The 25,037-nt window shown below is 40.3% G+C and overlaps 3 protein-coding genes, 1 long non-coding RNA gene and 2 other non-coding genes across 7 annotated transcripts; 1 reads left to right on the top strand and 5 right to left on the bottom strand.

Moving 5' to 3' along the window:
* Positions 1-170: 170 nt before the first annotated feature.
* Positions 171-8,794, top strand: LOC118111537 (protein-glutamine gamma-glutamyltransferase 2). The gene is made up of 15 exons (XM_035160203.2): positions 171-319; positions 1,043-1,228; positions 1,648-1,881; positions 2,073-2,191; positions 2,349-2,477; positions 3,269-3,437; positions 3,562-3,694; positions 3,861-3,964; positions 4,530-4,618; positions 5,059-5,212; positions 5,927-6,015; positions 6,700-6,883; positions 7,111-7,271; positions 7,785-7,921; positions 8,243-8,794. Exons 1-15 carry the CDS (start codon positions 310-312, stop codon positions 8,388-8,390), a joined length of 2,046 nt encoding a protein of 681 aa, XP_035016094.2. The 5' UTR covers positions 171-309; the 3' UTR covers positions 8,391-8,794.
* Positions 8,795-9,141: 347 nt separating this feature from the next.
* Positions 9,142-15,568, bottom strand: rprd1b (regulation of nuclear pre-mRNA domain containing 1B). Its single transcript, XM_035160204.2, has 7 exons — positions 14,889-15,568; positions 14,148-14,277; positions 13,247-13,380; positions 12,623-12,744; positions 12,379-12,505; positions 11,747-11,922; positions 9,142-11,271 (listed from the first exon to the last, which is right to left on the bottom strand). Exons 1-7 carry the CDS (start codon positions 15,037-15,039, stop codon positions 11,122-11,124), a joined length of 990 nt encoding a protein of 329 aa, XP_035016095.1. The 5' UTR covers positions 15,040-15,568; the 3' UTR covers positions 9,142-11,121.
* A 935-nt stretch (positions 15,569-16,503) lies between these two features.
* On the bottom strand, positions 16,504-19,030 carry LOC118110645 (homeodomain-interacting protein kinase 3-like). Its single transcript, XM_047340166.1, has 8 exons — positions 18,890-19,030; positions 18,644-18,841; positions 18,318-18,499; positions 18,011-18,134; positions 17,656-17,754; positions 17,225-17,406; positions 16,913-17,110; positions 16,504-16,684 (listed from the first exon to the last, which is right to left on the bottom strand). The coding sequence occupies exons 1-8, from the start codon at positions 19,028-19,030 to the stop codon at positions 16,504-16,506; spliced, it is 1,305 nt and encodes a 434-aa protein (XP_047196122.1).
* A 1,494-nt stretch (positions 19,031-20,524) lies between these two features.
* Positions 20,525-21,980, bottom strand: LOC118111192. Of its 2 annotated transcripts, XR_007032794.1 has the most exons (5): positions 21,776-21,980; positions 21,204-21,256; positions 21,003-21,032; positions 20,724-20,777; positions 20,525-20,626 (listed from the first exon to the last, which is right to left on the bottom strand). It is a non-coding gene; the product is annotated as an uncharacterized LOC118111192 (long non-coding RNA). The 2 variants fall into 2 exon arrangements; XR_007032793.1 differs by lacking the exon at positions 21,776-21,980 and having other exon boundaries at positions 21,003-21,210.
* LOC118111710 lies at positions 20,847-20,919 on the bottom strand. Its single transcript, XR_004697128.1, has one exon. It is a non-coding gene; the product is annotated as a small nucleolar RNA SNORD47 (small nucleolar RNA).
* LOC118111719 lies at positions 21,101-21,167 on the bottom strand. The gene has a single exon (XR_004697136.1). It is a non-coding gene; the product is annotated as a small nucleolar RNA SNORD78 (small nucleolar RNA).
* Positions 21,981-25,037: the final 3,057 nt, after the last annotated feature.

Raw genomic sequence — 25,037 nt, 5'->3', positions numbered from 1 at the left:
CAGTTGCTTACAAATGAATAATTTTGGTTACATGAGTTGTGAGTATTTCAGCAGAAATTATTCACAGTTGCCCTAAAGGCTGCGGACAAATAGGAGAATAAAGAGGAAGGGGCGTCTCTTTCCACGCCCCGACTAAAAACAGAATTAGTGATGTGAGGACTAGACAGATGGGGGCGTCTCCGATCCGGTTTCACATGCTACAAATATCCTTCAGGGGTCGTTATACTACAGGGACATTGGCCAATAATCACAGGCTGAAGCTGAAGTGTCACTGTCCAGAGGCCAAGAGAGAAGGACTTTGCTGCAGACATGAGTCAAGGTAAGGGAAGAAAAATAAATGATTTCTGTTTAATTTTGTAGTTTACATGTTTTCAGTGAATTGTATTAAAGTGCAGATGCAGTTTTCTCTGTGTTACCTCAGAGTCAGATGACTAGTAAGTATCAGATAGAGAGTGGTGTGTGAAATGTCATCAGCAGGAATGGTGGATGACATTAGATATGTTAGATCAGGGGTCTTCAACGTTTTTCAGGCCAAGGACCCCCAAACTGATGGAGAGATAGAGCAGGGACCCCCTACGATATGTTGTATAAAATTGTGTTTTATATTAAACTGGGCCTAGTGCCATGTATAAACATAGCTACCCTGTTATTGTGCATTCAATACTAAGCTATTCAAATAATACACAGGTTCATATATTCATGTTTTTATTATTGTGTGTCGCTGAATGTGTGCATTGCTGACTGAAAGATAACGTCTTCTGCCTCCATTTATCCGTTCGCTACAATATGTTGGATTCATGTTAATGTGTAGTTAAATTTGTGGAAAAAAAATTAAAAATTGTCTAATCAACCAAAAATTTGGTCGCGGACCCCCTGTTGAAGACGTCTGTGTTAGATCAAGGGACATTGAGGAACACTATCTGTCTTGATGATTTCTGGTGATTTATCATTTGTGAAGACATTTTGATTAAGTTATCAAGGAACTTTTTTTCATGTGTCCATGAGATTTTTTCAAATGTAAATGTTTTGTCTCTCTCCACAGTCTTGGACATTGAGCGCTGTGACCTGAACATTAAGAGCAACAGCAGCAGCCATCACACGGAGCCCTATGGAGAGGAGCGTTTGATTGTCAGGAGGGGACAGCCCTTCGTCATCACTTTACATCTGAAACCTGGCAGCAAAGACTTCAATCTGAGTGACACAAGCTTCTCACTCATCGTAGAAACAGGTGCGCCTCTTATCTCCCTGTGATTAGGTCTATTTGTGTGTGAGAAAGAAACATTCCAAGGGGGGAATGTGTGTGTGCGTGTGTGCGTGCATGAGAGCTGCTGTAATGGATTTGTGTCGCTCATCTGGACGTAGATTTGAGACAAGATAATATGAATTCGACTTTATTTATAAGTGAAATTTTTATAAAGTTAAGAGATAGTAAACTAATTCTAAACCTAAAGTTGCAGTAGAAAGGAGTAATGACAACGATACTAGGAGAAAATGTAATATGGAAGTAATGCACGTGATATTGAACATAATATAATGCTAAACATACTAGATTTGCACATGAATAGTTATATTGCACATTTTTAAAAAGCTACCATTGTAATGGTGTTGGCATTATTTTTCTCAGATTTACTGTTTGTGTCTCTCCAGGTCCGTTGCCCAGGAAAGAATCAGACACCAAGGTCACGTTAAATCTCCGTGACTCCACAGTGGATGGTGAATGGAGCACATCTGCTATAAAAGATCCCTCTGGAAACACAGTGTCTGTGTCCATCAATTCCTCCCCCAACAGTCCCATAGGAGTTCATTCTCTGACTCTGGACCAGAAAGGACAGAGGACGAGTTTAGGACAGTTCACCCTGCTTTTTAACGCCTGGTGCTCCAGTGAGTACATAATGATTTGTGTTCCACATTGTGTTGTGTTGCTCTTGCAGCTTTTATTTCTCTTTTCTGTAAGAATCCTTGTGTTTGCACTGTGGTTGCATCACTAAGCGTAGAAATAGGATCTATTGATTGTCAAAAGCCTATAGCTCAGCAATAGTAATATAGTAGTATGAGTCTGTGCTGATTCACAGGAGATGCTGTTTACATGCGCAGTGAGACAAAGAAGCAGGAGTATGTCTTAGCGCAGAATGGGCAGATCTACAGGGGAACACATAAACGCATCAAAGGTTTACCCTGGAACTTCGGACAGGTACATGATGTGTTAAACGTTATAGTACAGTCAAACATCCATTGAAAATTCTTCTTTACTCAAAATTATAACATACTATAACAGTGTTATTGACCAAATAACGATGTAAAATGACTGAGCTCTTTATTTGACCCTCACTCGTGTCCATCCTCTGCAGTTTGAAGCAGGAATACTGGATATCTGTCTGAAGATCCTGGATGAAAACCCCAAGTTTGTGTCTGACGCTGACAAGGACGTCTCTGCCAGGAGAAATCCCATTTATGTGACCAGGGTGCTGAGTGCCATGGTAGGTGTCCAGGCTTTAGTATGAGTTGATCCCCTATGTATGTCTTTGAAACCAGCCGGTGAAGTCTTTATTTTAGCTGTGCAGGCGGCGGTCACCATGGTGAAGCAGAGAACTCTCTCTGTCTCTCTTAGGGTCAGGGCCTCTCTCCTTTTGAGACCATCCCCTCTCCCCCTGGAAACCTTTGTGATACAAAGCTGCAGCAAATAAAGGGAGTTTTTAACGTTCCAAGCTGGTGGCAGATTAAAATCCAAAGCTGTTTCTACAGGGTGTCATGATTCAGTAGCTGGCACCACTGTGTAGTTTATATGACCAAAAAGATCTGATCCAAGAACTACAATGGCCCTCAGTAAGGCACATACCTCTGCCAAGGCCCAACCGTCCCCTTACTCAAGCTGCACCAAATTTCCCACACTCATACTGGCCCCATTGGTAGTATTGGTTGAGTAGTTTTTGCACAATCCTGCTAACAAACAAACAAACACAGATAAAAACAACCTCTTTGGCTGAGGGAACAATGCGCTCTTGATAGATTTTGATGTATTTTATTGGAGAATATTTGTATTCAAATTCAGTTTTTACAGGTTTTGTTCATAATCCCGTGTTGTTGTTTAAGAGGAAAGAATTCCCGAACACCTTAGGAAATCTTGTGCATATTTATTTTAGGAATAAAGAAAAGAAATGTTCAGGAGTACACTTGTGAATCCCTCCCATTCTCTTCTGTGACTATAATAAGTTATGGTCCCTTAATGGCCCCTCTCCCCCTTGTGTCTCCCCTCTGTCTGTGCCCACAGATCAACAGTAATGATGACAGGGGGGTGCTGGTGGGGAATTGGGGAGAGATTACAAGTGGGGTCCATCCAGGAACGTGGATCGGCAGCGGGGACATTTTGCACCAGTGGGCTGAAAGTGGCCCTGTCAGCTACGGCCAGTGTTGGGTCTTCGCTGCTGTTGCGTGCACAGGTTGGAGTGCAACTTTAATGACTTTGTATCTATGTTACATATTATATGATGACATAGTATTTCATTTTACCTCAGGCATATGCTTCTGTAAGGTTGTGTGAAAAGCTGTTCTTCCCCCCCCCAGTGTCTCGAGCCCTGGGGATCCCATGTCGAGTGGTCACTAACTTTGGATCAGCTCACGATTCTGACGCCAACCTGCTCATAGAAAACCTGTATGATGAAGATGGAGAAAGGATTTCTGGAGGGGATTCGATATGGTGAGTCTGTGGTCGACATTAGGCTTTTGCACATGCATGAACACAACTGTCACTTTACACAATACATACTGTATTTTTTCTCATTCTGGTTGTCTTGTCATTATTTATAACTTTGACTTTTTTTGGCATTAAGCAGAATGGCCACATTACTGTCCTTCATTCCCAGGAACTTCCATGTTTGGGTGGACAGCTGGATGACTCGTCCAGACTTGGACTCGAAGTATGATGGGTGGCAAGCCAGCGACCCCACTCCACAGGAAACAAGTGGAGGTGATGAAAATTGTCTTTAACTGCAACTAAACTGCCACAAAGATGCGTCATAGAGGTTTGCATGTCATGTGTTTAACCAGGGTGGTAAGTTTCAGTTTAAGTCCCAGGTTTAGTGTATGATTATGGTGGGATGGCTTGTGACAGCTTGTGTTTGGAGAGTTCACATGGTTCCTCTGGAGACTGTCCTCCACAGGTTTATTTTTACGAATCCACTCCGATGATGCAACCTCTATAAAGATTTATTAGCTGTCACCATATCAAATGTGGTTAGATGAGCAGCCTTGGCCTTGCAATGCTGCTGACTGGCATCCAAGTAATATTACTTTGAAGAAGTGTTTATAAATGTGATAATGTGACCTCTAACCTTTAACCTTTTGGTGTTTGGATTATTTTGGCTAAAATGTTCAGACTTGTCCAATCTCTCTGGAAACAGCATGACATGCATCCACAAATATATTATTATAGAAGTGTTTTCTACGTTACTTTGAGTATTTTATTTCTACTTAAATGATTTGCGTCCCCTGAATACAGATAATGTTAATGTCTGTATTTTACTGCTTTTCAGGTGTTTTCTGTTGCGGACCGGCCTCACTGAAGGCCATCAAGGAAGGACAGCTGACCAATAAGTATGATGCTCCCTTTATTTTTGCTGAGGTGAGTTTAACCAATATTTTAAGAAAACCACATAGACAAATATACATGTAGTTAGCTAATAACTATTTAGTAAATAGTTTAAAAGCCAGGGTCAGAGTAAGTTCACCCGACAAGTAGAGACTTATTAGTTTTGTACAGAAGAATATTTCATTCATTCTGCAAATTCTTCTAAATTTTTCTGAATCAACAAGATCATTTTCTGGGGTTTTTTTCAAGCAGTAACCATATCCATCTCACAGGATTTTGAACTATTCAGATAAACAGCAGACATTTTTCACAAGAAAACAGAAAATAATCTCGTTAACTCAGAAAAACTGAGGAGAATTCTTTTTCTCAAGTGAATATACAATACACTGACATGTTGCCTATATATGTATGTGTGTAAAGAATCTCTGTATGTAGTGCTAGCTGATGTTTTTCCATGTCCTGTGTGGAAACAGGTCAATGCAGATGTTGTGGACCTGGTGCGTCTGTCAAATGGTGAGATTGTCGAGTTCAGCGGCTCCACTAAGAGTGTGGGTCGCTTCATCAGCACCAAAGCTGTGGGCTCAGATGACAGGAAAGACATCACATACCATTACAAGTATCCAGAAGGTACTGCAGCCGAGTTACATGTGCACAGACACACACATGACGTACTGTACATGCAAACATTCTCACGCTCTCCACAGATGGCCTCGTGAGGTTACACAGATGAAGTGATGATGCACAGCACGTGCTCTATATACCTCAGGGACAGCAAACATTAACACTGGAATAATGCGGTTTCATAATGACGTCATCATGAGGTCATTTAAACCAGTGGTTCTCAAATGGGGGTCCGAGGCACACTGTCAGAGGGTCCGCGAAACGTTTCCAGATTCCTCCATTAAAATGATCATGGTGTATGGTTATCTGTGCTGACACAGTAAAAATCTTTCTCACACATTCCTCATGATTGGTTCTTTCATATAAATACATAGAAGTGTCAAATTATTCCAATTATTCTCTGTGTCATTTGTGGATTTATTTTGAGAAATGTGTTTTTTGGTCCATATCTTTGTTGAACTTGATCTTTGACTGATCAGCTCCAGATGTTAATCATCTGGAGATGCCCTCCTCAGTAATATTACAGTTTGGAGTTATTTTATACACACACAGGGGGGAGATAATACCCAACTTCCAGCTATGCCAGTGTGCAGGGTAAATAATGTCTTAATCCCATAAGGTCCATCTGTGTTCTGTCAGAGTTTTGAATAAGCTTTGTGTTTGGAATTGTTCAGTTGCTTGAATAAACACAATCTCCTCTGTAATCTCCATGGTTTTCAGGCTCAAAGGAGGAAAGGCAGGTGTATGAGAAAGCCCAGCACCACAACAAGCTACAGCAGCGAGGAGAAGAGCCGGGCCTCCATCTCAAGGTACTTCTCTTTACAGTCCTTAGATAAACTGGAGGCAGAGGTATTTACCAGAGTTACACAAAGGCCACATCATCTGTTCCTGTAAAGTGTAGTTCCAGTGGTTAAAAACACAAACAGAAACAACTCAACAGAAATAGTTTCGGTAATAATGCTTATACTTGCAAAACAGTGCTACTTTGCGGCAGAGCAAAGAGGAACGATCACAAGTTGAAATTATCAACATGGGTGTGACTGACATGCAGCACATGTGGTTGTCAAACACTTTTCACTGACATGAAGCCGAATATGAACGACTGTACGTTTGTAATTTGTTCACACCAAAGATACGTGTGTCCACTCTTGGTAAATACTCTATGTGGATTTATTGTTTTATAAGTTGTCCTAGCTTTGCAATTCATTTGACAGCTTTCATCAACACACACACCATCCACCACATGCACATATTACACAGCTTCTGCACATCTGTAACACATTGCTCATATTTTACACATTTTTTTATTTTTATATATAGATTTTTATTTTACTGTTTTTTATATATTATTCCTATGACCAAAGAGCTGTTTATTTTAGATTTTCACATAATTTTAAAGAACTACCTGCTAATTAGAATTAAAGTAACACTATGTATAATGTATTTTTATTATTGTATATTCCACTAATTATGTTAAATGAATCATCTTCAAGATCAAGCTCTCTGACAACATGACCGTGGGCTCAGACTTTGAGGTGCACGCTGTCATCACTAACAACCACATGGAGGCCAGAATCTGCACCGTGCTGTTCTTCGCCAAAGCCGTCGGCTACAACGGGAAACTGGGAGAGAGCTGTGGGTTCACTTCAGACAAAGTGGAGGTGCCGTCCGGAGAAGGTTGGCTCTGATCTGAAATTAATTTAATGATCTAGTGCAAAGACTGAACGAGGCCGTTTTGTGCCTGAAAAAATGTTTTAATTTACCAATTCAAACACTTTTAAATGTGCCACAGAAATGTCTCTCAGGATATAATACCTTCCTCTGCTGCTTCAGACCTGGTTCATACACTGATAATGATTGAATACACAATAACCTTTTTAATGTGACTAAATGTGTATTTTCAGTAAAGCGCCTGCCCCTCAAACTGCAGTATGACAGTTATGGATCAGTGATCACCTCAGACAGGCTGATCCAGCTGACAGCCATCACCATTGACAAACAGACCATTGACTACAACAAGACTGAGAAGACCATCGTCCTCGACGAGCCAGAAATAGACATCAAGGTATGGATTGGAGGACGGCAAGGGGGAGGAAAATATTATTCATGAGAAATTTAAGTGCACACTTGTGTTGTGCTTTAGATTCTAAAGTTTAGAAAAACCCAGAATGAATGAATCAATACATTTTACTCATGAGTTAATTACATCATCAAAGGGACCAAGCAATCAGCTCACATCAGCTCAAAATACAGTGCATGTTGGAAATCACATAATCCCACAATGTATGAGACAAATATTTATTTGTGGCGAATCCCCTGTCACCAGTAGGTGCATCGGATTTAGCAAATGGTCCATTTGCTAAATCCCACATGTTGCGGCCCACTGGCTTTCACCAGGGTGTATGACCAGGAGTGAAGAATGAACCAGGCGTATGTCAGCCCTCATGGGAGATTGTTTGCATTATTTGACAAATGCACCTTCTCATTAACTTGTGCAGGTTTATTATGACATAACGTTAATCAGTATTAAACCACCTCTCACGTGATGAAAGCTGTTAACCTGAACCCGTCTCTGCAGCTGGTGGGAGAAGCCACGGTGAAGCAGCCGATGATGGCAGAGCTCACCTTGTTGAACCCTCTACCAGAGCCTCTGAAGGACTGCAGCTTCACCGTGGAGGGGGTCGGCCTCACCCACGGAAAACCCATAACAGAAAAGTATGTCAGCTCAGTCTGCAAATGTTACAAGCAGATTTATTTATTTATTTTTCTAAGATTTCACTTATATCTGTATTACCATCGGTATGTTTAGATTTTAATGCACAAGATGGTGTATAACTGGTTGAGTAACTATAACTAATTGTGATGAAGCTTAAAGCCAAAGCCAACAAAAACTAATATAGCATTTATACAATAGATATCAATGTGCAGCCCTTTCTTCCGTGCTGTGTGCATGAGAATAGAGATCAGCATTAGCCAGAGCCCTCGCCTCTGGTTGCTTTGAAACATTATTCCCACTGTTGCACATGATTCTTGCAGGATTGGAGCTGTGGGCCAGAAAGAGGAGGCCAAAGTCAGAGTGGAGTTCAGTCCCACCAGCGTTGGCCCCAGCGTGCTGCTGGTGAACTTTGACAGCGACAAACTGAAGAACATCAAGAGCTTCATCAATGTTGACGTGAAGGAGTGAGTCAGTCCAGAGTTTGACATCAGGGAGAGCTTCTGTTAATTAATTTAGGGGCCGCTATAAAGCTTTGTTTTTCAAAAATTCACTTAACATTTTAATCCAACTGTTATTCGAGAATATACTACGCATTTTCTTTTCAGAGTAACTAACAGCACAATACTCACCATCCTCTAACTATGTTGTACATTGCCACTGTTGTAGGATAGAGCTCACACATTGAATACAAGTTTGTTTTCAGTTTGATTTTGTTACATTTGAATGTCACAATAAACCTTGAGTGGTTGTTTTGTTTTTTCAAGAGAGCAGCACTTCTCACCTCTTTTTAGAAAACATTTTTGATGTTAATGATGCCGGGAAAAAAAAAATCTATTTTGCTTATGAAAATAAAGATTTTTAAAATAAAAAAATCCTCAAGGCTGTTATTGGTTGTCAGAGGGATAACGCCATCTCCTGGACTATTGGGCCCATTGTGCCTCTTCATTTGCAGACTTCCACGATAAGGGATTGAATTACCTTTTATGTCTCTTTGTGACACTGTAGTAAATTGTTTTGTTTCAATATATTGCCATGGCAATGATACTGGCATAGTGTCAGTGATGTTATGGTATTGTACTTTTAAGGCTCAGCCAACTGTCAAAAAAAAATTTGTTTCATGTTGTATTTAAGTTGAACTTGGCTCAATTCATTTTCATTTATGCAGGGGTTAGTCCTGTGTACTTACCTTCTGTTGACTCCATGTAAAACACACATGTAGTAATTGTTCAAATGGTTCCAGTTTATTGGCATCCACCGAATTACTTTCATTACAGAAAACTAACGGGCAAAGTCCTGGTGGTACAGTGCGATGCTGCAGATATCACGCAGCAAGAAAGTAAGAAAAGACCTGACTCATAAACAGTAAAGCACAGTGGGTCAAAATGTTGCTGAAGTCTTTCCTGGCAAACAGAACCCTTCTTCTTCTTATCTTTAATAGCTGTGTTATTTAAGATGTAAATGTTGTATCAAATATCGATCAGGAAGTTGACTGAAAAAGATTTGTAACAGCATTTCTCGCCCCACGCTTGTTGCATCAGCAGGTGAGTTAGTTTTTGTAAACGCCTTTAACTTTAGAAAACACTCATGTCGGCAGCAGCAGAAGGTGCGAATGGCTCCTGAAAGCTTTACAAAATGAGGACTTTGTCTTGGTAAACATCTCATCACGTTCTACCACAAAACTTCTCCATAAAGGATTCTTTCTTTCTGCATACAGACAACTGAAAATCAGATACGAGATGATGAACAAATGATAACTAAAGTTTTGGGTTTGACACAGTTCAGAAAATCCTGCTGTACCGAACATTACTTTGGGAATAAGTCTCCTTCCCTGACCTTAATATATAAATTAAGGGGTTTATACAGTGGTTTGTAAATTTTCAGAAAAGACTGAAGTCTGAGGCTGCTAATTTTTTAGTAAAATATTTCATCTTTACACAGGTGGGGCAAAGAAATATGAATCAGTTATTCTTTATATTTTTACCATATTGTGGCAATTTCATTTTCTGAAAAACTGGAGTATGAAGCTGAAGGTTCAAGTTAATTTCACATAATCGAATGTAACTCGTTTAGTTTTTTTGAATTTTCCTGTTCTGACCTAGTTATCTTGATCTTTCTTTCCCTATTTCCCACCCAACACACACTAAAACTCATGATTTGACACCTTTCTTTAGTTTTTCTTTCAGATGATACCGATATTTTTTTTAATTTTAGCATTTCATAAACGCTTACATAAAAACAAAAAACCAACAATGTTTCTTAGAAAGCAAACTGAATTGTTTCCTCAAACTTCGACAATTTGTTTCCCAAAACTCAAAGCTTGTCTAGTACACATGAACACAATTAGCCTTCTCACGCATCTGTCCAAAAAGAGTGTGATAACAAGTGGGTTCTTTGAATTTGCAGTTTTAGTCTTTAAATGAGGAAAGACAAAACAACCAAAGCTTCTATTGTCAGGATGATAAGACTGTCCCACAAATCCTTTTTCATCACAGACTATATGGTGTTATTAATACAAGTGGGTTTTGCAGCAACCGTCAATGACGACTATTTATGAAATATCCAAAATCCAACATACACTGAACCCAATCTGGTATCTCCTCTAATTGTACATACGCATCCAAACCATCTATCAGACTATGTGTCAATAAAAAGCCATTAACTGAAAGCCCAAAAAAATAAAACTAATGATGCATCCTATTCACAGTGTAGTCACAAACTCTGAGAACTGGAGAGCAAATGGCCCACCTTCGCTCACTCAATACAAATGTAGCACACAGAAAGACACAGATCGACACGCCCTGAAAACCAATATTAATGTCTGTGAAAGATTTGCTTCTTTACTCCTCCACTCCTCCAAGAACAGTGACATCTCCAGCATTAAAAAAATAAAAACAAACAGGAAACAATCTTGTTCCGAGCTGGTGGGGTGGAATCCTTGTTGGTTGAGCAAGAAAGGGAAAAATCAAGAATGACAGAGTCTCTGTTCTCCTCTGCAGAGCATTTTGATTTCACCAAACCTTCCCTCTTGTGTCCCTCTCTCCCTCTTGTCATGCAGGTGGGCTGACTACTCTGCGGAGAGAGGTGTGACCATGTGTCCTCTGGTGGGAGACATAGCTGCAGTATTTTTGTGAATCAATCATGGGGCTGGGTTTAGGTGGGGAGGAGCATTGGGGGGGTAGTTCTTCTGGGCAAAGACCCCTCAGTCGGTGGAGAAGAGGTCTCCAGCCGAGGGGAGCGGGGCCAGACCCCCAGTCACATTGGGCAGGAGAGAGAGGTCGGGGAGACTCTGGATGTGGGACTTAAGCTCTTTCCTCACCTGGGTCACTCTCGCCAGTTTCTGCTTGTATTCCTGCAGTGGACAAGAAGAGGCAGCACAGGTACATTTGAGCTGAAAACTATTAACTGACTACAAAGCGCAGAACTTAATTCTTACAACTATAGCTATGGCATTTTCTGTGTCACAATAGAGGGTTCTAAAAGATAATGATGGTGTATTACAAATGTGTTTTTTTTTTACATATTCAAGCCATCATTTTTATCTGTTATAATAACATTGTATTCATATTTGTTTCTGAAATCTGGAAACTTGTACAGTATGATAAAGATAAACTTAACTTCATTTAAAACTTTAAAATTAAAGTGTATGAAGACACAATATCTTTTTTAATCCATAGTAATTGTGGATTTGCAGCAAATTTTCTCTTTGATATAAGGACAGTTTACAACACAGACCGAGTTTAGCACAGGCATAATCGGACAGACATGTACGGTCTCAGTTCTCTGTGTGCTGCTGAGATGTTAGGTTTGTGCATGTAGTGTCCTACCTCTAGTTTCTTCTCTCTCTCCATGAGCGCCTCCTTCTGGCTGCCGATGTATTCGGCCAGCATGCGTGCCAGCTGCCTGCGGTCCTCTAGCTCTGCAGCCAGTCGGCCGTTGTACTCAGCCAGTAGCAAACAGGCTTCGTCCACCGTCTTCGACAGCTTGTCTGCTGCCTCCTTGTCTGGAATGAGGTCAAAGGGGCTTGTTAAAGTCACACATCGTTGCTTTCTGTTCATTCGAATAATTTCTTTTTACTATTGAACATTTGTCCCAACACCTTATTTTCCATTTGTTAAGTGTTGTATATTTTTTCTGATACTGGTCGATATGTTTTACTTCTCAACCTGTCAACACTGCATGGTTGTGTTTGTTGTCCTTCTCGTTTCACCTTAATGAACTTTCTATTGTTTGTGTGTGTGATTTTTGAAATTGAATCACATGACTCTTGTCTGTAATCTCCTCTCATTATAAACTCATCCGACAATCCTCGCCACAGTTCAACAGAGATGTTCCTATTATGATACAGCACATTAAATTATACGAGGGTTTTTAAATATAACAACAATATAACATTACATAATGAGAACAAATAATAACCCTGCAAATCTATGCTGAAAATATATATGTCAGCGCTTACCAGTGATCTTCTCCAGCAGTGAAACATCCTGGACTTCCTGTGGCAGCGAGGCGATCTTCTGACGAACAGCTGCGTCGCCTGATGCAGCATTCTCTAAGTCCTGCAGGGCCTTCACCAGCTCCTCTGTCTGAAAAGGTGTTTCAGGGTGTTTAGAGGGAGCAGGGGGAGAAAGTTAATAAGAGTCGAGGAGGAGATGAACCATGAGGGATTTTGTGTGGTTCAAACAAAAAGCTGGCCTCCTCACCAGCAGAGTTGCGGAGGCATCTGTGCTTCTGGGAGAGTTGTGGCTTCTGTAGTCGTCATCCTCGTCATCTTCTTCTTCATGGATCTTTTGGTAGCTTCTTTTCACAGGCTTCTTCTGCTCCTCTGCAATGTCAAGTTTAGAAACCACAGAATAGAAAAAAACACCTGTGTCAAATGCCACCAACTCATGTTATTAAACCTACATAAGAATAAAATTTAAAACTTTGTTGTGCCAAAAGGTTTATTATGATTTTTTTTTTTTCCCCCGAGAAAACCAGAGAGGGAAAGGCACTCACTCATATTATGACATATTCTACAGATATAGACATTGCAACTCTTGTGAAAGGTGTATTGTTGCTGGTATGATGTCAAAATTGACAGTGAAATGCACACGGCTCTTAAAAGAAAATAGATGAGACCCCATGTATGCAGCAGTTTACAGCTACTGTATGTATGGTACACAGTAATAATAGGAGGGTTGACAGCCCTAATTAATATAGGAATAAATATCAGGTTTTACTTGGTGTCTGATCAAGAACGTTTTTGTGGTATCACCCATCCCTAAAAAAGACTGTATATATTTATGTATAGGTAGAGGAATGCGATTGTGTAACAGTGGTCTAACCTGAAGGCCTGGGGCTGTTTGAGTCTTCTATGGCCAGTTTGAGCTGCTGAATGAAGTCGGCTCTGTACAGGGCTCTCTCCTTCCAGATATTCAGCAGTCGCTCCATGTGCTTTTTACAGCCGACATCTGCTTCACTGCAGGGAGGCACAGGAACAGCACAGTTCAGCAGAAGACAAGAACAGTACATTCATACGTATAAATATACACCTAATTTCCATGTTATGCCAATGCATTTAGCCCAGCTCATAGATAAGCGTCTTCTTCTAGTATATCAAACAAAAAACATGTGAAAAAAGAAAAAAAAATATCTGTCTTTCTCCAGATAACTGGTAAATGTATAAGTTTCATACAAACTCGGTCTTTGTGCATCATCCATACTTTCAAAATCAACATCTTTTTTTATCTTACAAAACAAAGCGAAAGTAGAAAACAAAACTAAGCTTGTTTTCAATATAGCTCAAAACCCAACAAAAAATGTGAGAACATGAGAACAAATATTTCATACCCCTATTCCCTGCTTTCTTTTTATGATAAGGTTTTTGTTGTTTTCATTAAATTTAGTTAAATGAGGCTCCATTTTAGTTTGAAGGCTGACACAAAACTATTTAAGAAGTTTGGCAACCTTTGGTGGTCCAACAGAATTTGATTGGATAAACAGATCACAATAAAATGTTTCACTTCTGAGCAGATTCCACCCTTAAAATATACTAATAATTTCAGCAGTAGTGTTGGATTTTAAACAAGGATTACATCAAGTACTATTTCTCAAAAAGCGTCGGGGCAGTAGGCATGGACATATACAGGCCCACTCACAAACACGCACCCACACTCATTAAATTAACCATTATTTGTAGCCGTCTGAAGGCAAACATTGTCATTCACTGGTCACATCATTGTGTACCTGGCAACATGGGAGCAGGCATCGACGAGGACGGTCTCATAGTCTTTGGCGAATTCTGGTCCTTTTTTCTTGCTGTTCTGGATGACATCGTTGGCCAGATACAGGAAAGTCAGCTTCCTGGAACTTTTAGCTGGACAAAACATGACAAAAAAAAGCTTATTTAATTCATTACATTACACGTTACGAAGAAATATAATTCTTACGCTAGATACATGACTAAGAAACTTGGTGGACTGATTCGGTGTGAATCAGAAGAAACCTCATTAAACTTTGGTGCGAATCCAGACCAGGGGACAGATCCAGGAACAAAATGAACTTTCTTTAACATGATGAGATGTTTTCTTTTACAACATTATCACTGATTTCCCAAGGAGTAGTTCATGGATCTTCATGAAAGAACAAGGCATGTTTAGGAGACTGATCTCTGTGAGTGTGGGTACTTTAGTGCATCTGGATCCAGTGAATTTAAATGTGGTTTTATAAGAGGACCGTTGGTGGAGGTATGTACTGAGAGACATTCAAAGTTTCTATGTTTTCTCTCCCTTGGAGAAGTGTTATGATTCCACATAAAGAGGCGACAAAGCTTCTCTTTACCAAACTACTCCAAACTCCTCCAAACTCCAACAATCAGTAAAATCCCCCACACTGACACCTGTCTCCCTCTTTGCAGGTCAACAACACCCCCACCAGCAGCAGCACTGCTCCTCCACATGTGTCCATGCACCCTGCAGCAGCTCTCACCTTTCTTCAGCTCTCTGTGCCACACTTTGACGATGAGGGCTGAGTGTTTGCGGTGGTGGATGATCCACAGAGACAGAGTCTGGACGCTCTGCTGCGAGCTGCTCAGCTCCGTCAGCTTCTTCTCCAGGGCCGACTCGGAGAAGGACGACATGCCGCCGTGCAGGAGTGTGTTAGTGCCTCAAGTGTTTCCCCCGGACCCGCTCTGAAGTCACTGAGCTCCGAGCTGCTTAGGAGAAACTCGCACCGTCATCAAAACTGAAGTAGTGTGGAAAACATCCGTGCATGCCGCATTTGAACCGGCTCCTGCCGCCCGCTCCTCTCCCCCGGTGTTGGCTCTGTCCCGGGCTGGACTTTAGCACCAGGGATGCGGACTGTGCGGCGCTTTAGCGGCAGCAGTGTCTCCTCCGTCTCTGGTGTTTGTTTACAGCCGCAGCTAACGTTAGCCCGCCGAGCTAAGCAGCCATCTGCAGACCCGTGTAGAGGCTGCGCTTCGAGCCGAGGTCAGAGAGACGGAGCTTCTGTAAAAGCACATCCACCGCGAGTCCTCCGCGGGTCCACAGGCTCAAGCACGCTGTTCAAAAGTCACTGAGAAACTCACACTTCGTCTTCGCTCGTCCAACTACTCTGGGAGATTTCTACGGGGGAAAAAATGGCAGCCGTGCACTTTCACCTCAACATGTGCGTCGCATATTAGTGACGTCAACAGAGCGACCCAGGCGGGCATAACCCCACAACCCCATGCAGGGTGAATCTATGTCTAAAAGTGAGGCGAAGCTTTTTTATTAAAAACGCATCTTTATTCACAGAGGTAGATTCAAGGTGCTGTACGGGGACATTAAAAACACACAGACACAATTTATAGAGAACAATTTCAATCTGAAAACACGGTTTAAAACAATTTTCAAACACAGTGCACCTGTCATTGTAATACTAATAGTCTCTTTGCTCTGTTTGTTTGAGACAGGACAAAACTTCATCAAGAGTTTTGCAAGTTTCCTGCAGTCGTGCACTGAGCGGTGCAGAGCAGTCAACACTTGTCTTCACGTTTTGTCAGTAATGTTCATTTAATGTCACTTGACCAGAGAACAAATCTAAATTTAAATCTCTTAAGGTTTTTTATACTTGTGTTAGTGTAGTCAACTTGCATTTGCAAACATGTGCACCTGCGACTTTGTAACGTTTGCACCTTATATACAGTCTATGGTATGCACTCTCCGGCTAATGTGTTATGTGAACAGGGTGCTCTTAGCATTTATTTGTTTGCATTACCTAAGGTGCGTAGTTAGGTCTGACATGAAATTAGTTTTTACAGAGAATGAGCACCCTTTATTATATTTCAGAAGTTCCAACAATATTTCTTCTATGAGTTAAAAACAAAAAATTATGAAAAACATATGTACATTCACACGTTGTAGCACTAACGGGCCCGAGCACAGGCAGTTTGAAGCCTGTTGCGGTTAGTGGAGAGAGCGATCATTGAACAAGTGCACGTCTCCACATTGCATGCGTTTTGCGCACTGCACCAAGGACAAACGCTTCACTTCCTGTGTCCGTCACGTTTTGTCCAACACTGGCACCTCCTCTTCGTCCCTCAGCTTCTGACTTTTGTGGCCTCTCACAAGGTCCGTCCTTTTCTGAGGCTCACGTTTGTGTTCTTCGTCGAGGGGTTGCCATTGTCTGTAGGATTGTGTCTTTTTCTCCTCCTCTGGCACCTGATTGGTCCCGTTTGCCCACTTGTGCCTCGAATGGCTGCCAGTCGTTCACTCCTTCTCACCATTGCTTGGGAGTCTTCTGGTCTGTGATGTGGATAAGAAAATAATTTAATTCTTGATCTTAAAGCAGTGATTTGACATTTCTAAAAATGCACATTCTAAACTGCACTTGGCTGCAGATCCATAGTTAATGAGAGTTTTATCATTCTTCCCATTAAACTCTGAGCAAAAAACAAGAATATTTACCAAAATGTTGAACTGTTCTTCTACAATATAAAATGATCAAGACAGGAAGATATTTCAAACACTCACCTGTTGCCACGCTTTGCATTCATTTTTGAATGCTTCTCATCTGTCATCCCAGCAGGGCTGCGCTCCTTGGCTGGGCTGGCAGTGCTGCTGGAGGCGTCCTCATTCAGGGACATTTGAAGGATCACCTGGTCTCCATGTCCTCCATCGTCAGAGCTCGGATCCTGACAGATGTCCATCAGATCCTTACATGACTTCGCACTGGAAGACAAATGAAACTGCTGAGCCAAACACCTTAATCACCTTATATCTCTGATATTTTGTACCCATGTCTATCAGCACAGACTTACACAGACCATCTAAGCACAAACTTACTAGAGGCTGTTTCTGTATGAACCCTGAAGGTGGCTCATCGTGATGAAAGGATGCTGCAGAATTCTGCTGGGGGTAATTCTTCTTAACTGACTCATCATCAGCATCTGAGTCATTAGGTCCAAAAAGCACTGCAGGTCACAGTATTCTGCTTGGACGTCTTCTCCCCCGAGCGGATGAGTCCCCTTTAACAAGATGAGGAAAACCAACATTGTTACATGTCCTCGTGTTTGGATTATGAAAACGTTGTGCTGTTATAAATTCATCCAGGCTGTTGATCACAAACGAGAATTGAAACTATTGACTGAAATGAAGAATTGTTTCATTGAGATAGTTTGCAGTGGATGGCACAGGGAAAGAAACAGACTGAAGGAAAGACACCATAATTAGTGAGCTAGTGGAGCCAGCTAAGTGGTTGTAAACTACTTTCTTACCATAAATCTGGCTTCCATCCAGCGTCTTGGCCAGAACGCATGAGGTAGGAAGTTTCCTTCATGCTCTGGATCTCTAATTGCAAACGCAAATTGCCTCATCTGTGGAGAAAACACAACATTGTGAGAGTTAGTTAACTTCAAGTTTACATTGTTGATCATGTACATCAGGTGCACTTCTATTACTGAGACATATGGATGAAGTGTCTCTGATTTGTCTCATTAGTAAAATAGTAGAAATCAGTGAACTTCTACTGGAAACCCTCTCACTATAATAATCAAGTGTGTGGATTTAAAAATACACAAACATCACGGCAGAACTGTACGTGTTTGTTGTGATTTAAGTGCAGATACTGACCAATTCATTCTCATTAGAGGCTGGGAACAGTGGTCTGCCCGTAGACAGCTCAGCAGCAATACAGCCGAGAGACCATACATCGATGGCCCCGCTGAAAGGCTCTTTATACAGAACCTCAGGAGATCTTAGGATAAGAAACACAAACATATTACTGAGGTTTTAAAATGTACTAAACTCCTTGTTACTGTCAATATGTTACTGTCCGTTTCTGAGACATAAACCTGACATGCCAGCGTACAGGACTTGTCGAATTAATTACAGCAAACACAGCTGTCCCAGGTATACAGATGTGCTGTCAGTTACCTACCTGTACCACAAAGGCTGGAGGAGATCACCGATCTGTTCCTCAGGATCATCGAAGGCTAAACCAAAGTCAATGACTTTAACTTTGAGTGGCTTCCTGACATGATCCACCAACATGATGTTATCTGGCTTCAAATCGGCATGAATGATCCCTGCGCTGTTCAGAAATTCCAAGGATGTAGCCAGCTGAAATCGTGAAAAACATAATAATAATCATGAGCTACAGAGTTATTTCCTCAACAACAACTATAACAGACACATTTTAGCGACCAAGTTTACCCTTCACCCTACAAAGCAGTTAGTGTAAGAGCTTGAGTTTAAAAAACAAACCTGCTGTAGAATGGGGCGGATCTGCTTCAGCTGAAGGTGTTGACCCGGGCTGATCTGCTTGAATTTCTGCAGATCCATATCCAGGTGCTCAAACACAAGACAGTAATGTCCCTTGTAGGTGAATGACTCGTTGAATCTGACGATGTTGAACCTGTCTGAGTGGAGCGCCTTCATGGTTTGAAGGGTGACCTCCTCTTCCTTGGCGCAGTCAATGTTTTCCATGCTTTTGATCATTTTTAAAGCCACCGTTTCATCGGTGGTCACATTCCTGCATTGGATGACCACTCCATAGACGCCATTGCCCAGGATTGTCTGTGCCTGGTACTGTGTAGTGGGGGAGGGGATCAGGTCTCCTACACTGATTTCTAACTCACTGTTTTGAGACATGGTGACAGAATAGTTCTCCTGTTGATTTTTCAGACTTGTCAGGAGAATAGAAAAGAAGGAAGTTAGACACAAAGCCACGTATGCTCTCACACAAACAGACAGTTCCCATGTATGTAGCAGAAATGTTTACAGCCAGTTCATCAACCTCAGTCGTTTTAATCTTGAAAATCAGCCAATACTAAAAGTACTGCTTCAATCAAAGATTCATTACAGGCCGATAAATATTTCTCTCTTCTATTACTATACTCCTAACACTATGTCTACATATTTATTGTTCACGATTCAAAATCATGCCCACATTGTACACTAAGTAAAATATATAGAAGATAAAACTACTAATGACACATGAAAATATCTTTTCTCAACGTTTTACTCCCATCAAGCTCAAATTGTAACAACATTGTAATAACATACTTAATCTGCTTAATTCAACAAGTGTCAGCTGGAAAAATATCAACTTACTTAGGTTTGATCCAGGGAAGCTGATGTCCGTTTCGGCAAAATGTTAAAATCTTTAGAAACAAAGTGTTAATCTCTGTAATCACGCAAAGATTTTAGCCAAGTGCTCCTCACAATAGGTTAATGTGACTGAAGTGATGAAGCTGTGTGTGCCTGCATACCTTCTACACGGCCTATATACCTCTCACACGGCTTTGATGTCTAATTAGAATAAAACCACACAATCAACTTCATGCCTTTGTAGTGATTTATTTTCTTTTATGTGAATTTTCTTTCTTCTTTTCGTCACAATTCTTTTATTTTAATCTTTGTCAACCATCGTGATTTAAACAGTAGATGGCGCTAATGCACCTTGATGTCGGTTGCCACCCGCAAATAGACCCCAAGGGTGGGCGAAGTGAAACACTGCTCAGCGAAATGACACATAAACACCGGCTGAAATACTAAAACTGCCTTAATGGTAGTTCTCACTCCTGTATGTTTTTTACTGGAACATATTTTTTAAGCTAATACACCCACACACATACAATCTTTTTATAATTGAAAGCTGGAACCTGAAAGTGCACATGAAAATTAAACAGAAAAACAAGGCCCATTCAATAGATGAGCTTAAGGCTTAGGTTGTAACTGATTAAAAACTAAGCACATTCAATATAAAAAAAATAATCTCATTTCCCACACATCAGACAAATTACCCCATAGCCAAATTCTTTTGAGATCAGTAAGAGGCAAAAAAACTTCCTAACGTTACATCAAATACCCCAGATCCACACAAATGTAACAGGTTCTTTGAGACATGCCTGACCCCACACTATTTCATGGCTATCAGTTGACGTTTTGCATAATCCCTACAAACTGACTTAAGTAACCTACTTAAGTTAAAATGAGTCTTGTTTACATTTTTGCAATCACATTGCATTTTATCATTGATTTCTGGCACAATGAAGACTTCCAATCACTGACCAGCTCTGTAGTTGAGTCAATTATACTTTAAAACACAACTTCCATATTTTTCCAAAAAAAACAACATCAATATTTCGTTTTGAGTATTTTATTGCAACAATGTTGAAAACACATTTGCCAAGAGATATTAAATTGTCTGCAGGTCAAACTCCGGTCGCCATAATACCACAGAATCTGAAAAAGAGGCAGCTTTGTTTTATTATCCAGAACAATAAAGTCTATTTGATATCATCACGACTCAGATATTGTACTCTAGCAGGCTTGTACTTACCTTTAGAGTAAAACATCAGGCTGTCTGAGGGCCAGATGACATTACATCTGCTTTCTGTGGAAAGAAACAAGTCTTTTAAAATAAAACCAGGTATCAAGTAACAAAACATTTGTTTTAGACCACAACCTCAGAGAAATATGGAACAGTAAGGTATAATCAAGAGATATCATTTGGCAGAATCTTGTCATCACAGGTAGTGGTCCATTTAAGCAGATTTTCATGTCAATATTTTCTATCAAACCAACATTGGCACTTTGTCATAGACTTTGAAATACTTACCAAGGTCAGCCCAAGAGATGCAGCCTTTTCCTGGAGAAGAGACAGAAATACCCTTATTACAAGTCAGTGATTGGTCTATTAAGCTTCAAGTTTGCAGGTTACTCAGCAACAATGTTGTCCACATTACAAGTTCAGGTCAGACATTTGTTAAAGACATCACTGAACCAGCAAAAGCCATTTTGCAATTCTCTGAATTCTCACCTCAGTCAACCTCATCTTGGCCGTTCAGTCGGATCTCAGAGAGCGATCAGAACCTGCAGACGACAGAACAGCATAAGATGAGTATGCACAACATACATGGGGTGAAGCTTTCTACGTTGACCAAATCAGATAGAGCTAATATAACAAGACTCCATGGTTTCCAGTCAGTCGTCATCTAGTCATCACAAGGTCAGACTACAGGGATCATGAGGTTCACTAAACCAACCAAGTTCCCAACTAATGAACCAGAGCTGCTTGCTCAGACCCAGGTGAGGTGGAGTTCAACCAGCAAGTGGAGCTGGTGTCAGTTGTAAATGAATTTACTCCAATTCATGCATTTTCCAATTTGACTTTTATTTCCACTCAACATAAGTTTACATTATGAATAGGTATCCCAATTAAATCCTGCAGTTCTAGCCTAACTACATACCTTTTATTTGATATAAAGTGAAAAAATCCAACTAGCAGTTTCAGTCTTGACAACTACCTGCTGATAGCTAAAGGGCATGTTTGTGTCCAGCTCCACTTGTCATCTGGGACTGAGGTTCTACAGTTTTTATTTTCATACTCACATTGTTTATGTGACATCTTCTGCACCCAACTGCCCAAGATCCCATTAGATCTGTAAAGTAAAAACAGCTTCAATTATGATGATTGCAGAAACTAGCAATTTTATCTCTTGCAACAAGTATCAGATCAGAAACATGACATATTTCCTCAACTGGATCAGCGACCTGATTCACATTCATCACGCCTGAACATTAGCAACATTTGATTTGAATGCGAGACGTACCAACAAGGCTGGAAGTTTAGTCGGCGGAGAAGTCACATGTCTGAGGAGAACAGAGGGGACGTTAGTATGCATAATAAGCTGTTTGGGCTAGAGGACAATTACAGGTGACACATCAGCTAGGAGCGAAAGACAAATGTCGTGTTCTTTTATCCTTAGGTATGAGAAGGGTCGGTCTTCGTTCAAAAAGTATTTATTTAGAAGCAATGAAAAGGTACAGCATAGCTATGGGCACTCAATGCACAGCCTCGGCTTTTAGTCAGTAGCTCGGGGTAGTCAAGAGTCGCCCCGAACGGATGACAGGTGCAATATTTATAATAGTCGGTTGAAGGCGTGGTCCCAGTATCTTGGAACTGGAATCCACCAATGATGAGGAGCTGCTCCCAGGTTCACTCCTCCTTTGATAGTAGCTGGGCAAATCTTCACATTCTGACAGTGTTAAGTTTTGTGTATTAAGAAAAGCCTTTATCCGGCTGAAGCTTTGTGAGTCTTCAGTAGTTTTGCAGACACAGTGTTTTTGTTCATTGGAGTGAGAAACATTGTGTTTCTGTTTTATCGTCTGTATGTTCTGTGTGTGTAAGCATGCGTATTTATCAGACAAGACAACGCCTTTCCTATCTGGCCTTCAGAAGCTGGGGCAGCTGCTTGATTTCTTTCTAAGGCATAGGTCACAGTGTCTTAATGAGCACAGTGCATTCATGTATGTGTGATGTTGAATAAAGCTAAAGGAATACTGTAATATATATAAAGGTTTATGTATGAGAACAAGTTTAAGTACAGTGTTATTGTATGCCACGGATTACAGTCTTAACACAAATAGATCTTCTTCATTGTTAAATCTGCTGAACTATGGTATCATCATTGTGTCAAACTTCATTTAAGGATAAAACTTCAGTCTCACTCACCATAGCATTCTGTAGCCAGAGAGGTTTCTGAAAATAAACAAGAAATTCAATTTTTTTGTTTGTCTGGTCATGATACACCTGGGCTACGATTTTTGTGAAGATCGGTGAAAGCTAACTGAGGGGCTTTTCCTTAGATGGCGCTGTTGAGCCATTTTTCCACGCCCATTTCAAATTACTCCAGAATACAATTACTTTTTGGGGTTTTGAATTCCCTGCAAACTTTGGTAACAATTTGAGCATGTCTAGGCCATGAAAAAGCCCCAAAAGGGAAATACAAATCCTTCGAAATACAATAGGGCCTCCCACCGGAGGTGCTCAGGCCCTAATTAATGACCATAGTTAACAAACTCAACTATTCCACGTTCCATTACACCTCGGAGCTAATATGATCTCTCCTTCTTGTTCCTGTCAGCACTCGTGCTGCAGCATTTTGGACAAATTGGAGGCTTTGCACAGACTTACTGGGACACCCTGATAATTTAGAATCACATATATCCAGTGTAGAGGTAACAAACGCATTTTCTAGTTTCTCAGCATCCTTCTAAGACAGGATGTTTCTAATTGTCATAATATTGCACATCAGGTGGAAGGACGCTGTCATACCGACTTGTGGATCAAATGACATGTCCTGGTCAAACATAACTCCAAGTCATCACAGTAGAGCCGGGGGCCAAGCTAATACCTTCCAAGGTGACGATCTGGTCAGACAGTGTTTCTCTTCTTTAGGGCCCAAGTACAATGAATTCAGTTTTGGCTTAATTTAGTAGAAGTAAAAAGTTGAAATGAAACTGAAAACCTATTTTTATGACTGTCCACTCTGTCAACTCTATTTAGTGCTCAACTATTACTCTGTCAAATTTTTGTTAATTTATCTGATATGACAACATAAAGGATACGGAAATCAGTTGCCTCAATTACATGTTTGAATAGAAATTACCATCAAAGGTATTACTAAATCCCTTTTTCTATTGAAAATGGGAGAGCTTGCACAATGCAAATGTTTATTTTTCACTCAAATCTTTGTGTTTGTGCAGACGTGGGAAATTTACATGTCAATTTGCCTGCACAATACTGTGGTTAACAAAATGCACAATATTCCTGTCAAAACAATGGGTTTGGGTGAGCATCAGGCAAATTGTATGTTTGTGCAACAGGTGTGTTTCACAAAATGAGCTTCAAATATCGACCAAAATGCAAAATCAGCCACAGCTGTTTGTGATTCAAAAGCATGTGAGATTGGAAAATTAAAGATTCATATTAAATCAAGTCACCTAGAAAGCTGCTTCTGTGTTTGAGGTTTAATTATCATAGTATCCATACTTTTCTCACACTGTTTTGTTTCCCCTAAAAATAACTGGCTAAAAACAATAGTTTCACAAAAGTGGTGTCACACCGTGGGAAGCACGATGAGGCAAATTGTGATTTATGGGCTTTAGAAATAATATTTGATTGATTGATTGATTGACAGCATTTTGTTTTATTTTAATCATTTTTTCCAATGGATTAACTGCAGGTATGATATGTAACAACTGGATTGGTATATAGGGCAGTGCATCAGATTTGGAGAGAAAACATTTAAAAATATGTCACAAGCTAAACATAACAAACAAATGTTTTCCAACTGCTATTTCTCAAAAGCTAATTCTTCTAGATTTGTTTTTACATTTTTAAAGTTATATCTCATTAATATCAAGAACATTACTATTAAAGTTATTATTTTATTAGTTTCTCCAAAAACGTATGTGGCCATAGAATCACCTTTGTTTCTGGTGGGAAATGTCTCTTCTACACTTGAATCCTTGCACTGAACCTAAACACGTTGAGCCGTTCATTTTCATGATTTGATGTTTTTGATGATCTTCAACCCATGAATGTGTCCTGAGTGTGGTGATCCTCTCAAAGTAAAAATAGCAAGAAAAAAAGAGATTATTAAGTTAAGTTGTACATAAAGATACTTGTAACAGAAATATTGTAAAAGTGAGATTAAAAATCATATAAAACAGACTCAGAAGTGATAATCTAAACATTCTTGATAAAGTGAAACAAAAGCTTCATAAATCTGTTATGATTCAGTCAGTGTGTGAGACGAACTGTCTGCTTTTGCTCTGGTTAACTGGTTCATGTCACTTGTTAAAGATT

Source organism: Hippoglossus stenolepis, chromosome 6 (genome assembly GCF_022539355.2).
Source record: "Hippoglossus stenolepis isolate QCI-W04-F060 chromosome 6, HSTE1.2, whole genome shotgun sequence".
NCBI lineage: Eukaryota > Metazoa > Chordata > Actinopteri > Pleuronectiformes > Pleuronectidae > Hippoglossus > Hippoglossus stenolepis.
Note: the sequence above shows the minus strand (reverse complement) of the source record. Positions and strands in the feature narration are given on the sequence as shown.